Source organism: Megalobrama amblycephala, linkage group LG13 (assembly GCF_018812025.1).
Source record: "Megalobrama amblycephala isolate DHTTF-2021 linkage group LG13, ASM1881202v1, whole genome shotgun sequence".
NCBI lineage: Eukaryota > Metazoa > Chordata > Actinopteri > Cypriniformes > Xenocyprididae > Megalobrama > Megalobrama amblycephala.
In genome coordinates, this window is record NC_063056.1 from 26,102,350 (window position 1) to 26,116,823 (window position 14,474).

General features: G+C 40.5%; 1 protein-coding gene across 2 annotated transcripts; it reads right to left on the bottom strand.

Moving 5' to 3' along the window:
- Positions 1-153: 153 nt before the first annotated feature.
- Positions 154-12,680, bottom strand: nacad (NAC alpha domain containing). 2 transcript variants are annotated; one of them, XM_048211545.1, is made up of 9 exons: positions 12,046-12,680; positions 2,697-7,514; positions 2,357-2,608; positions 2,158-2,243; positions 1,680-1,751; positions 1,422-1,568; positions 1,123-1,254; positions 780-902; positions 154-422 (listed from the first exon to the last, which is right to left on the bottom strand). In XM_048211545.1, exons 1-9 carry the CDS (start codon positions 12,128-12,130, stop codon positions 408-410), a joined length of 5,730 nt encoding a protein of 1,909 aa, XP_048067502.1. In that variant the 5' UTR covers positions 12,131-12,680; the 3' UTR covers positions 154-407. The 2 variants fall into 2 exon arrangements, with proteins under 2 accessions (XP_048067502.1, XP_048067501.1); XM_048211544.1 differs by having other exon boundaries at positions 2,158-2,246; positions 12,046-12,677.
- Between the last annotated feature and the right edge of the window lie 1,794 nt (positions 12,681-14,474).

The following is a 14,474-nucleotide window of genomic DNA, read 5'->3' on the forward strand; positions in this document are numbered from 1 at the left end:
CAGTTTGCTGAAAGAATTACAACTTTGGGAAGCTAAAAACACTTCTATAATCAATTTCAGTGCCACAATTTCTGCTTGCAAGATAAGATAAATGCATATACCCCAAGGGAAAGTTCTAAAAAAAAAAAAATCAGGTCAGATTCAAACCATCAGTTTTGAGGACTTAAGCTTTTATTTCTACAATCCTCTGATCTACCATCCGAGCCATTAAGGCAATATTAAAAGTATGTTCAAAATGTTTGACTATACATTTTTTGTCTTTAAGGTGCATTTATGTGATTTGTAGATAATGTTGGGAAACAAACAGCTCTGGTTTTAACAGATTTATTTCAGCAGGAGGGTGCAGTATAGCAGCATTACTTGGGAAAGAAAACACGCAAGGGGCGGGGAAGATGTATTTTCCTCTCTTACATGGTCAGCTCCTAAGAACAGACACAAAAGGTGAAATATCAATATCAATCAAAGGGTTTGTTTGTGTTTGTGAACTATCGCTGTATTTGCAGGGTAAAATGTGTAAACCGTAATCACTGATTTAATAAAAACTCACTAAAGAGACTAAATGATGTCTTCACAGTTAAAAACCCAAAAGTAGGGTTCAGGTTAGTTTGTTTGCTCAATTTAGGAACAATAGAAGTTTATGAGGGGTCCAAAAGAGGCAAAATATACATATGAGGGACTCTATTATAGTGCACTTTTTATGGGATTTTGAATTGGAAGTAGTGTACTAGTGTAAAAGTAAGTACAAATTCTGAATGTTTAATACAAAAGCAATCTCTCACCATAATGGCATTGACAATGTCATTCTTGTTGTGGCGCAGGGCACGGACTGCTTTAGCTCGGGACACATTGGCCTGTGCCATCACCAGCTCGATATCTCTTTGCTCCAGCCCACCTTCATCCAGCTTACAAACAGAGAAAGAGAATGATGTTCACCTTAATTCATTCAAGCATATGGGTTCACCCAAAAATGAAAATTCTGTCATTATTTACTCCTGGTATCAGTATTTTATCCATATAAGAAAAAAGTCAAAAGTTTGGAATGAATGAAGGTCAGTAAATAATGACAAAATGTTCATTTTTGGCTGATCTTCTCCTTTCATGGAGGAAATGAAGGATTTGTACCTCTTCTTCTTCCTCACTTTCTTCTTTTATGGTCAGGCTTGGTGTGATGTCTGATGGCAGAGGTGAGGGATCAAGAGGAACCTTAAATTTCTCTGCTGCTGCCTTGTGAACCTGCTGTGAGAGGTCTTCGATCTTACAAAGAGAAGAAGAGACAGACCGAAAGCCCAGATGAATGAACACAGATCAAGATAGAAATATTTAAATATTCATCTTGCATGGAAATCTGTGCCACTGTCGCTTTTAGAAGATATCTTTTTCTTATTGCATATATATTTTTTTTTTAATGGGAAAAGACCAACCTTGGCCTCTCCAAAGACTATGTAAATATCTGAGGCAGGGCTTTTGAACACATCTGGACGTGTAATAACAAAGAGAATGTTCTTGGACTTCCGAATGGTGATGCGTGTCACTCCGTGGATCTGTTTCAGCCCGAGCTTTGACATCGCCTTGTTAAGATAACAACCACATGGAGGAAAAGAGAGTATGTCAGAGATTTTGTGCACAATACAGTGAGTCTTAAAGTTGCATAAAATGTGCTTGTGGATGTGCAGTCCCACCTTTCGTGCTTTTTTCTCACTTCGACTCTGCTTAGCTCTGCTAACAGACTCGTCGGCAGGAGAGTGAGATAACTATGAGAGGAAAAAATTATGATATGAAGTATAAAGAGAGCATGGTAGGACCTAACATTGTTCATACAGTACACTCAACTAGATAGAAACACTGCATAAAGTACTGCATGGTTTTACTTGTTTACATTGACGCATGCAAGTATATTTTTGCTGGGCCTCTGGCTTATGCTCTCAAAAGTGATCTTTGCTTCTTGTTCTGTTTAAATAATTAAAATTAGCTACTGGAACTGGTGAGTATAAATGCTGAAATTAAGTGTTATTTTATAAGTTTTGAAGTCAAGATAAGAAAAATCGTTTTGTTCCATTTTTTTTGGGTTGAATGAGGTTAAGACAAAGAATTACTTTTAGAGTGTGGGTTATATCTGTACTGCAGTTTATGAAGATGGCTCATCAATCTACAGCTCACCTGTGGATTTGAGGGTCTCGGCAATGTGCCACTGGGTTCCTCTAACTCAGGCACTGAACCATCACTGTCTGTTTCATTACCTGAACCTACTAAAAGACAGAAAAAATTAAACACTAAAACTACTTTTCTTTAGAAGCCATAAAGAAGATACTTGAGAATGATACTAATTCCTTATGGCTAAAACAGATGATGCACATACTGTTGTTTTTGAAGGGGAGATCCACGTCCTCTGGGCCTTTTGATCTGTAGATATTTGAGCATAAATCTTGCTCTATACTCTGTCGCTCAGCTTGGTTTTGCTGAGTTTTTACCAAGGAGTCTGGTCTTGGACTGATGCAAGGTAGAGTCTCTATCTCATCTGACTCATTCAGTGTTCTTTGGGCACGGGGACTGTCTGTTTGTCCAATGGATGTTGTGGGCTGGGACTGTTCTGTTCTGTGTCCCATACATACTACTCAAGAAAAAAAAAGTATACAGTTAAATACTAGTAATTCCTATGATGAAAAAAACACCAATTAAAGAAACAAGAAATAGTTTACCTGGAGTGTTCTCACATCTGCATGGTTTTGCAGTCATGACTGTTCTCTGACTTTCATGATGGCATGTGTCTTGAATAAGAAGCAAAGTCTGTGTTTGTTCCTCAGATTCCCATGCTGCTAATTCCGTACTGCATATTCCAGTGGTTTGAAGGGGACTTTCAGAGTCAGGCTGGCTGGGTTTGTTGTCTGGAGGTGATTGAATATGTGAGAGGACATCAGATGATTGGGAAATGTCATGGACAGGCTGTGACTCCTGAATGGGGGTGGAGAGATCTTCCTCCTGGACAACTGTGGATGAACATGTGGGAGAGACCCTGTCTTGTTCTGAGCTGTCCACCCTGAGGGGTGAACTGCCCCCTACGTGATTGTCGTTGATGTCTCTTGTGCTTTCTGTCAAACTTAATCTGCTCAAAGAACTGTCTGAAAGTACTTTCTGCTCATCTGGCCTTGTAAGGTCTGTTGTCTGAGTTGCAACCACTGGTTCTGTATGAACAGACTCATTTGGATCAATACAGCTAGGGTCAGGAGAGTGAAAAATTGATTGTTCTGGTGTTTGAACAGGTTCAGTGTTCTCTGGTATAGAGACATCCTCTTTATGCTGAGTTTCACCAAATTCCTCTCTCACTGAACATATATCAAAGCTTGCCACTTGATTACCTGTAGTCTCTATTTCCTTTTCTTGGCACTGGATCTGTTCATTATCCATTGAGGCTAAAGCTGCAATGTTGGTTTTAAGGGGATCAATTACCTTTGGTTCTGTGGCATGACCTGAATTAGCATTCTGTGCTGTTTTTGGTGTTGCCTCATCACTCTCAGCTTGACAAAGACCTGATTTATGTGAATCACCATCAAGCTTTTTGTTCTGCTCCAGAAATGAAACAGTCTCTGTAAAATCTTGTGCCTCACTCTTTTGACCTGTTTTTGACCCATTTTCCCCCCTCTCATCTGAGTCAAATTTATCTTTCTCCTGATCCTGAGGGCCAGTTGTAGTCTCTTGTTCAAGTTGTCTGTCAGCGCTTTTAGATTCATCATTTACAGTTTCATTTTTGATGTTTCCTCTTAATTGAATTACTTTCTCCCCCATAACCTCATTTGAAGCCCCATCATTTGAATTTGATGTCTCTTTATGTGAGACAGAACTCTGTTGGAGAACTGCTGTTTCTAAGGAGTCCACAGTCTTTAAATCAGTTGGTTTCTTTCTGAATGTGAAGGTGCCAAATGATCCTCCTTGCAAGTTGAATGCAAGCTTGTTTTGCGAGACAGAGTTGGTGTTTGTTTGGGTAATTTGTTGAGAATTTGAATGATCCTGGTTTGAAACTGCACCAAGATGATCTGATTGGGTAGAAATTAGTGTTTTTGAAGAAGATCCACAGAGATCAATGTGTTCCGTGGAAATGGCTGATGTTAATGAGACTTTATCAGGTTCTTGACAAGATTCCAGATCCTGAGGCTGTTCTGAAGTTTTTTCTGTTGAGTCTGTTGAAGTTTTTTCAGCATTTTCCTTCCTTAATGTGTCTGAAGATAAATCCTCTGGAATGTTGAAGTCTGTATTTGGAGTTTGATCTTTTACATCTTTTCCATCATCTGAAAGCATATTCAATGCAAGTTCTGATGTACCACTAAGAATTAGGGGTGTGCAAGTTTTTTCTGGATCATTCCACGATGACACCAGACCCTTATCAGAACTGCAATGTATGATCGGATTGCTATCTGGATTTTGAAGGTTATTTGCATCATCCTCACCCCCTCCAGCCTCTGAAAGATCTTGGATCGATCTCCAGCTGGCAATGTTTGACTCAACCACACCAACATCAATGTCTGCCATCTTCTCTTGGAGGTCACAATATCGGTTGTTGTCCTCATCATCACCTATTATGTCTTCTCCAGCCTCAATGTTATGAGCGACAGACAAACCCTTACTGTGCACTGATCTTGCTATTTCACACATGAGCAGATTTTCAGCTTCAAAGTCACAGCATTCACCTAAAGACAAGGGATCCCTTGGTGTCCAGCTCTCAGTGTAAAGTTCCCTTTCTGTAATGCTGCTCTCAGAGTTCTCTTTCTTTGGAGAAATAACAAGTCTGCTGTATGTGGAGCAGGACATATTTTGAGAGCTATGGTTTACATCATTGCTAGGCTGATTCTCTGTCAGATTATCTTGATTCATAGAACGTTCAAATGGTAAAACATCAGCTGAAGTTAAGTTATCTGGCACCTCACACAGTTCAGGATAGGCACAAACTGGAATGTTTGTGGGGCTGCAGTCATCAAGGTATGTTAGTTGGGGGACTCCCTTATTTAGGTCATTGGTTGCAGTTTCAGCTAGCTGCAGTGATGTGTCCATCAAGTCCATGCTATTTCCATTTTTTTGATCCAGTTCCTGGCTATCACCTATATTAGCCTCATAGCACACGTCAGCAGCTGTAGCACCTGCCACACAGGAATCATTTGTACCATGAGTTTGTTTTACTTTGTCTTGATCAACAGATGATGTTGGATTATCTGTGGGGATCTGCTGTCCTTTCTCTGATGTTACCATGACTGTTGAGGGATCTGTACTCTGTTTGCCTTGCTCATCCATTGTTTTGATCTGTATAGTCAATCCTTTTGAAAGCTCACCCTTAAGCAACTTTGTATCTGAAATTTGTTGTGCAATTACACTTTCATCATGAACATTGCAGTCTGCCAGATTCCCTTGCAATTCTACATGTAGGAGCTCAGATGATTCGGAGGATATCTCCATTTCACTCTCACTGCCAGAGGATTCAGGTTTTGCATGGCTTACTGACTGCACGGGTTCATCTGGCCCAGGGAACTGTTGGGAGAGTTCAGCATGCTTTTCTGTGCAGTACAGATGGTCATCTTCATCCCCGTTATAAGACGTGGAATCAATTGACTCCTCAGTGTCATCTGGATAAGCAAAGGACTCATCTACACCCTCGTTTATTGAGTTCTCTGAAAGGGAATTTAGAAAAGATGCAGAGGTGTCGTCTTCATTTGGGTCTTCCACTCCTCTTTCACCCCTCAAAGCTGCCTCAGCTTTCTGCTCAGCATCATTGTCATTATTCACATCTTCATCGTCACATTCATCTTCGTCATCCTCATCATCATACTCATCTACATCGGCTTCCTCTTCTCCAGCAGCATATGCATCCACATCATTCCCCTGCTCATCATCTGTGGGGAACAGGGTTATATCCATGGAATCTGCCTGGAATATCAGGCTTCCATGGAAAGGCAACATAGAAGCAGGAATCATTGCATCACTCTCTGGCCCATCCTCCCTAGAGTAGCCATGGAACAGAGGAACAGAGGATCCTATCTCAAGATATACACTATTACTGTCTACGTCTACAGTCTCTGGAGAGTGGGTGACAGGGGTTTTGTTCTCTCCATCAAGTGCAGAAGTTGCATTATCCTCTGGTGTTAGAAGAGGATCCAAGCTCATAGATGGCTCTGAGAAACAGGCATTAAAATTCATTTCAAGACTGTGATGTGGATCATTAAAGCTTTGAGTTGCATCAGGGTTTCTCTGGAAATTTCTAGGCCTAAGAGAGCCCTCAGGCATCACTGTGTCCTGTTGGTAGTCTGTGTTTTTCTTGCTGCTGCTGCTGCTCTCTTGTATAGAAACATGTTCTGTCACCCAGTGAGGCCTACATGTGTCTCTTGTTAGTGTATCCACCTCACAGGCCACATCTTCCAGCAACTCTGGCATATCAGGTTTACCCAGGCAAGCATCTCTCTCATTACCAGTTCGCTCATCTCCGAGCTCATCGCCTATCTCTGAGAGGGACTCCACGTAGCAAGCAGGAGCTTCTTGCAACTCTGTCTCAGCTGTTAAGTTTGGGGAGCAGGAGTGGGAGGTGCTGGAGGTGTATGAAGTCCAGCTGCCTCCCTCAGCAGTCATGTAGGAGCCAGAGGGAGAGGTAGGAGGGGAGCACAGATCAGACTCATCAGTTGGAGAACCCGGACTTTGGCTTGGGCTCCCTGGGCGCCATTGTTGCTTGAGATGTGAGCAATAAGCCATCTTAATGGGAGTGGAAGGGGCTGTATAGTAGCGATCAGGATCTAGTCCTGGAAGGACACCAATGCGTTGTGGGTCAACAACATAGGGAGGCTCGGAAAATGACAAGGAAGGCACTTCACCCTGAGATAAAGACAGTGGCTCTCCCTCATTGTCTGGGAAAAGAGTACTGCTGTCTGTCAATTCGGCATCTCCCACTTTGGACTCTAGGACTTGACATTCAAGTGTCTGACTTATGGTTTTCTCCTGTTCTGGGACTGAAGTCAAACTCTTACCCTGATCTACAATAGAACTCACCTGACCAGTGTCTAGTTTTGCTTTTTCATCCAGCCCAATATGACCTTTCTTGAAGGGTTCTGAGGGCTGGTGTCCTGAACTAGACATTTCTTGACCTATCTGTTTTCCTAGCAGCATTCCACTCTGTGTCTCCATGTTTCTCAGCAACGCCTCTTGCCCCATTACCACCCTTGAGTCCATGGTCTCTGGCTCTTGAAAGTCACTTTCTATTTCTGATCCAGTCAGGACTTTGATCCGTTCCATTTTCATAGGACCTCGTCTGTAGGCTCCTCTACCAAACCGCCCCATTGGTCGGCCGATAGTTCCAGAATGCCCTTCTAAGTCAAAACTTGCACCCTCAGGCTGTGGGCGAGGAGAAGTGGTTGGTTTGGCCATTACCAGACGGGGTCCAAAAGGAGTAGATAGTGGGGAGAGTTTTGGAGGGCTGCTGGGAGAAGGACTGGAGGCACTGTCTGTTGGAGTTGAGGCTGAAGAGCTGGATGTTTGACCAGAGAAATCTAAAAGATTGGATGAAAAAGAATTATTACATTTAGTTGCATAAATGAAAATATGCATAGATTTAATTTTGAATTTGACACATTTCTGCATGAATATTTTTTGGCAAAGAAAGTCTTTGTTCGTCTTTTCAAACAAAGTCTTTGAAAATCTTTCTTTGAAAATGCCTCATAAAATCACTTCAAACTGTACGCAGCCAGCTGATCTTTTTTTTAATCCATCTATGTTGCCCCAAACATGAATCTTCTCTTAGTAGTGCCACTTAAATGTCACTGTTTGAAATATTCAATACAGTATTGCAAAGGTCATCTGAACTGCAGTTATAAAGTGTTTTAAAGTGGACTGTATGCAATAAATCCAGCAAAACAAATTAATTCCAGTTTTATAAGGTAATGACAACTAGCAGCTCTATCCAAAAGTAGAGTAATGTAGAGTGGGATAAAATTACAGGCCAAAAAATACTTAAGTTGTGATGGAGAGTCATTTGGTATCAGTGTTTCTATATAAGCTTTTCCACTAAGATTTATCAAACTTAAAGATATCATGATTAAACTATTTTAATTGTATTCAGGACAGAGAGGGTTTTTTGGTGGGGGTGTGATGAGGCCTGAATTGTCAGCCCCATGGGGAGCATTTTAATGTCTGTGGAGTAATTGGACGTCTTTGGGAACCAAAGCTCTTTTTTGCCTGCATGGCGAACTCAGAGTGACAGCATGGATTTTAAAAAGAGCAAAATAAGCAGCAGTGTCAGCAGAAATCTCTTTTTTCCTCTCTAGATTTCTAACACCACCGCATGCACACATTATGTATTTACATGAAATGGTAGAAAAGTAAAAAAAAAAAAAAAAAAAAAAAGAATAGGAAAGCCTGCTGCTAGGAAACCCTGCTGAAAAATCCAGCATAAACCAGCATGAATTCCATGCTAGTTTATGCTGCTTAGAGCTGATATAGCGATGGTCTAGCTGGTGGACCAACATAATCATGCTGTTCTCAAGTAAAATTGAGTTGGTGTAGTTTGTCCGCCAGCACTTTTGCTTCCAATGCTGGGGACCAGTAACCAGCATCTCATACTAGTCCCACCGTGCAAAACATACCTTATGTTGGTGACCAACAATGCTTGATTTTTCAAGGACGTGTAAGTGTGAGTACATGTACACAGATGACTGAATGAGAAAACTGTTTAAAAATATCTTAACACTTTGTTAAACAGCATGCAAATATCAGCTGTCCTAGCTGCAACAGGCAGATATACAGGCAGTGATAGCTCATTACACTCAACCAGTGCATAGCATTCAGTGCATTGCATTTGTATGTGATGAATTTTTCGAACATGATTCGCACAGAGTAGTTCCTGTCAGGTCTTCACCCACATCACTTATTATCTGACAGGTTTGTCTGTGGCAAAATGGAGCCGTTATTAGATTTCTTCCTTCTCGCTTCAATCTCCTAAATTCTCCCAGCATTACAATAACCTTCCAATAGACTAAATGTGGATTATCACCACAACCTCCTTTTGTTGACTTTTTCACACTGATACACTGTCACTAATGTCATCTTCTCAGTTTCTTTCCTTGACAATATGTTCAAAATATATTGTTTACAAAAGCATATGTAGTGATTTTGATTTTAAAAATATACCACTGGTGTGTTGCTGGGAGTTCTGAGAGAAAGATTTTCTAAGTTTGTCCTTGCAACATCAAAGACGTAACATGCAAGCAAATTAACCTGAGCACTCAAACAACACTCAAAGTCATAGTTGCAGACCTAAATAATAATATAGGCCTGCTGTTATATACACACAAGCACACTTCCTGTTTTTGTGTGCTTGGTTATTCCCTGTTTTTCCTTTCTCATTTGTCCATTGTCTTCTTTGCCCTTCTCATCATGCGTATCACTCTCTTCGATCCTCTCTCTCTCTCTCTTGATTTCTCTCTCTGTATCACCATCTTATCCCCTCCCACTTGTCTCTGCTTTTGTGTCCTAAAAACATCACCACAGGCCAGATCTATCTTATTGGGCAATAATAATCTGTATCATTGTGTCTACACATCACCTAAACCATTTGAGCTAAATTGCGCATTTGTGTGCATACTTGACAGTGTGTTTGTGTGAGACTATAGGCTAATTGTTCTGCTTAGTCACGATTAAAAAAGATAACGTCACGCCTTCTGTTTTCTGCACAAGGCAGCACTGTTTTGGAGCTGTATGCAAAGAGATCGTTGTGTGAGAGTGTTCACAAGTGAGAGGGGCCTTTGTTGCCTCAAAACGTCATTTGCAGAGCAAAATCAGTTGTGGGGGAAAGGCAGAATTGTTTTTTTTTTTTTGTGGGTTTCCAGAGCAAGTTTTGCACAATTTGTCCTACTCCAAGTTACACCTGCTTGAGGCCCTCCTCAAATAAAACAACAGATGCCGTTATGTTTGTATGTGTGTGTTTGACCTCTTTCTTGAGTGCCCTTCGCTCTCAGACCCCCGCTGCATGCCAGGCAGGATGAGCAGGTGGTGCTAAAGTTCACCTCTTTGGATCCAAAATCTAAAATCTGTGATTTTACTTGTATACATGAACTGGAACAATGGAAGTGAGTAGGAATTATCAACCAAATTCCGAATACAGTTTAAAATGCCATGCTGTTCCATTGAACACACTTGCATAATACTGCAAGTCCTGTTAGGAATATATGATGCAAGAGGGGCATTGCTTTCAATAGACATCAAACATTAACTTCTATTCACTGACGTAACAATTATTATGCATTGTTTAGATTTAAAACAAAAATGGTAATGAGGCTTCATAAAGCAGTGGCTGACTGAACAATGCATCATCCTTAGAGACAAGTGAATCTAAATGATGAAACTTCCCTGTTATCTTAACAATAGATTCCCCAATGGCAGGTCTCTTGTGTCAGCTGCAATATGCTACTTGTCTGCAATATGCTACTTGTCTGCAATATGCTACTTGTCAACAAATTCAAATAAGGCTTTGATAATATTTTCATTGCTAAAATCTTTCAAGTTTCAAAGTTGGTTATATGTATGGAACTGGCCTTGTTAACACACATTAACCCCAATTGTCTGATCATCTAATGGCTGACCTATCTGATTCTTTGGTATGTGCTTGTGATGTAATTGAGAGGGACTGAATAGAAGCAGGCCAAGCAAACCCGATCAACATCCACTCAGCTTATCTAGCTCTTACACTCTGCCAACACATTATTCAATTAAAGAACATCTCTGGTACTTTCACAGTGCCTTTAAATATTCAGTAGCAGCTCAATAACAATGAAATGTGAATAAACAGATAAATCAGAAATGGAAAGCACTTGCTTTTGTAACAAAAGTGTATGTTATAGCTGACACGCTGATTCTTTTCTAAGCACAAAAAATAATATTAAATAAATTTTAATGCTGACAATAGAAATTATACACAGAATTGCACCATCGCCAGGTAGGCCTAAAAAATTGCTGTCATATTCCACACTGCTATTCAATACCACACCCTTATCAACACTAAACACAACCATTATTGTCCCATCGTGCCTCGTACTGTTTCGTGATGCCCAGTTCAACACATTTCTGATTTAGAGTCAGAGTTGACCGAGACAACTACAGATTTTATGAGCACGCTGTCCCCGGTTTCCTTTCTTCTTATTAATTCAGTCATCTAAAGATAGCGCCGACAAACTGTCACACATGAGGGTTCTCTTTTTAGGGCAATCTTTCCACTCATTCAAACACACGTCCGTCTGTATGCTTACTGGAAAATTCCATGCCTTTTTGCAGATTGTACTTTCTTTGCTAATTAATCAACGTTGAAGGTGATAAGCATCTGTTTAAGCACACTAACTTTGGTGCATTCACTGCACCAAGACAATTAACTTTACTGATTGGTGACAAATCAAGGACCATGTGCCCAAAATGTCACCACCTACCATTATCATACAAATAGAATGACAAATACTGTTTACGTTAAAGCTTGGTTTAATGTATTTCAAATACACACAAATTCAGGAAAGTCAACTGTCTTTTGAGATGATGTTATTTATTATTTTTCATACATAATTGCCTCGATAAATAGACAAACAAACAAATAGCATCAATATCTTATTTCAAAGTAACATGTTACATCAGATCAGTGTTATTTCATGCAGGCATCTTATGGACACCTATGCACTTGTCCTAAACAGCCTTGATTCCAACTGATGTTGGGGTCCTGAGAGTGATGCTGTGTCATGCTCTTGTAATTGCAGGCAGGAAGGAGGAGTGTGTGTGTGTGTGTGTCTGTGTGTGTGTGTGTGTGTGTGTGTGTGTGTGTGTACTACAACCACTTAACGCACACAATGCTCTTTTCGGACAATGCTGGATGATGATTCTGGGTGCGGCTAGACTTGTTTTTGATTTCTGGCTCAATATCCAAGCAGATAATTATATTAGACACATGCTTTCAGCTGAGCATCCTTCATGTACTCCTACTCCTTCCACTTATGTCCTTCTCTGTACCTTATGTAGCATGCAGTGAGATGGTGTACATTTGCTTACCTGGTCCTGGCAGCTCTGATTGTGGGTCTCCAGAGTCCAGAAGGCCCTGCGTGGGGCCGCTCCGATGTGCTGTCTCACCGGGCATATCCGTGTGGCACAGCCTCTGACGCACTGCCTAAAAAACAGGAGCTAGCAAACCAAGGACAGAGAAAACGAGTATAGGATGTTCTCTCCTCAGCGCAAAGATACAGATCCGTGTTAACTGCGTGTGCATTTATGTCAGTGTGCATGTGAGAAAGAGAGAGAGGGGCTGCAGAGACACGCCGGTAAGAGCATGGGAAATCTGAGTGTGAGCTGCAGTATTCTCTCTGATTACTAGAACGCCCGCCCCATTCGGACTCTCTGTCGCTCTCATTACCCCTCCCTTCCTTACTGCTGTGCTGCCTCCTAACCTCACTCTCCCCCTCCCTCTCTCTCTTTCTCTCCTTTCTTCATGCTCTCCCTTCAGCAAGTGGGTCTTGGACAATGATGTCAGCAGATTTCTGTATCTCTTGGAGGCTGGGGGATAGTAATACAAAACACAGCAGGCAAACAGATAGAGATGCTGTGCGCTGAAAATAAAATCTAATCTAATAACCACGCTAGAAAGAAAAAACATGTAAACCAGCATAAGCTGGTTGGTTTTAGCTAGTTTAAGCTGGTCTTCCAGCTTTGCTTAGATGGTGTTTAGCTGGTTTAGTGTAAAAAAATAAATCCCTCTAAAACCATCAAAACAGACCTGTTGGGAGATGGTTAAAACCCCCATGGAATCAAAACTGAAATGGAATACTGCAGTGTTTGTAGCTAAATGATTCATCCGTGCACATCATTATTTTTTTTAATCCATGTGCCCTCGTAATCTTTAATCAAAATTATTGACGTCGCCCTCTCTTCTCCAATAATGTGTGAACCAACATAACCTATCATTTACATGAGATTGCAGCAATTAGCAATCTCATATAATGATCAAATCAATGATCAAGTCCATTTTCAGAACATTTTTTCTCATTCAAGAAGCCATTTCACTTGGATATATAGATAGAAGAGAAGATTGCAGTTTCCATTTCATGATGACTTTAAAGTTGCCATGAAACAGAAGTTGCGATAGTCTTTTCTCCCCTATTGTGATGTACATCCGTGTGAAACAGCTTCTCGAAAAAAAAAATATATATAGGATGGGACTTGATTTTGGCCATCGGGAATTACATGATGCAGTTACATGATAGCAATACAGAGAAACAATAGAATCTCATTCTCCACTTCCCCCTCTCTTTTAGGAGTGTACAACATGCAACTCGCTCCACAGGGAGCATGGCATTAGTGAATTTTTTTTTAAAAAAGTTTGCCCCATGCAGGCACAGATGTGTGTTAGAGTTTGACAGGTTGTTAGAGTGAGATGCTGTAACTAGAATATATTGTGCTGAATGATGTGTTATGTCGATAATACCGATAATGAATTTATAAAACAGTTTTGGAGTATCTTAAAATGACAAAAAAGTAAGAGGTGGTAGAAATACGCTTTTTGTGTTTCAAATCAACAAGAGATGAAAACCACATCTTTAAAAATCAATGAAACTGAGCTTCATGAAAGTAAGAGTGAGGGATACTGCAGTAAATTTAGCTACAGCACAGGGCTACGTTTCCACGGCAACTGTGGGGGAGAACTCATGGATGCTTTAGAAAGGGAATCCAATATTCAGCATGTTCCAGCACTGGCAAGACTTGGGGACTTTCCTGAGTTTTTCTTCTCTTCTGCCATTCACTTTCTTTATCAAACATCCAGATCTTTCACTGGAATTTTAGGGAACTGGATAGCTTTCTTTATGATTGGAACAGTCAGACAATGATAAGGTACTTATTCACTTCTCTCAATACAATTATGTATATTAAAAGTGAGTGAAAAAGAAGAGAGACAGATACAAAAAGATGGCTCTCTAACTTGAATAAATCCAGTGAGAAAGTGTCACAGGTTTTCTTAGTAAAATTAGACACTACATGGTAAAAATTATGTTCATTTGTGCTTTTTGAATGTTTACTTTCAAAACCACGTGGATTAATAGGGAGTTGGTTCTGCCGTTTCTGCTATTTTTTAACAATTTTGGGCAGGGCAGTCAAGTTCTTTGACACCAGACTCAATAAAACATTCTAAAAGGTTTGAAATCGGTCCTGATATTAAATAAACAGAATGAGAAATTAATGATGAGGAAGAGTAACTATTCATGACCTACCCTATAGCCTGCAGAGAGGTCAGCATTCTTCATTCTTCAAGGCTCTTCATAGGGGCCCCTGCATAATGCAGTCTGACTGAGCGAACCCATGCTGGGGTCAACCTGCCCTTCAAGATAAGGAAGATAGAAGGACAAAAACAATAAACTTGTTTTCTCGTCCACTGATGTCACTCATTGCCTGGCCATAAAAAACATGCAGTAAAAGCCCTTACAAAAAAATCA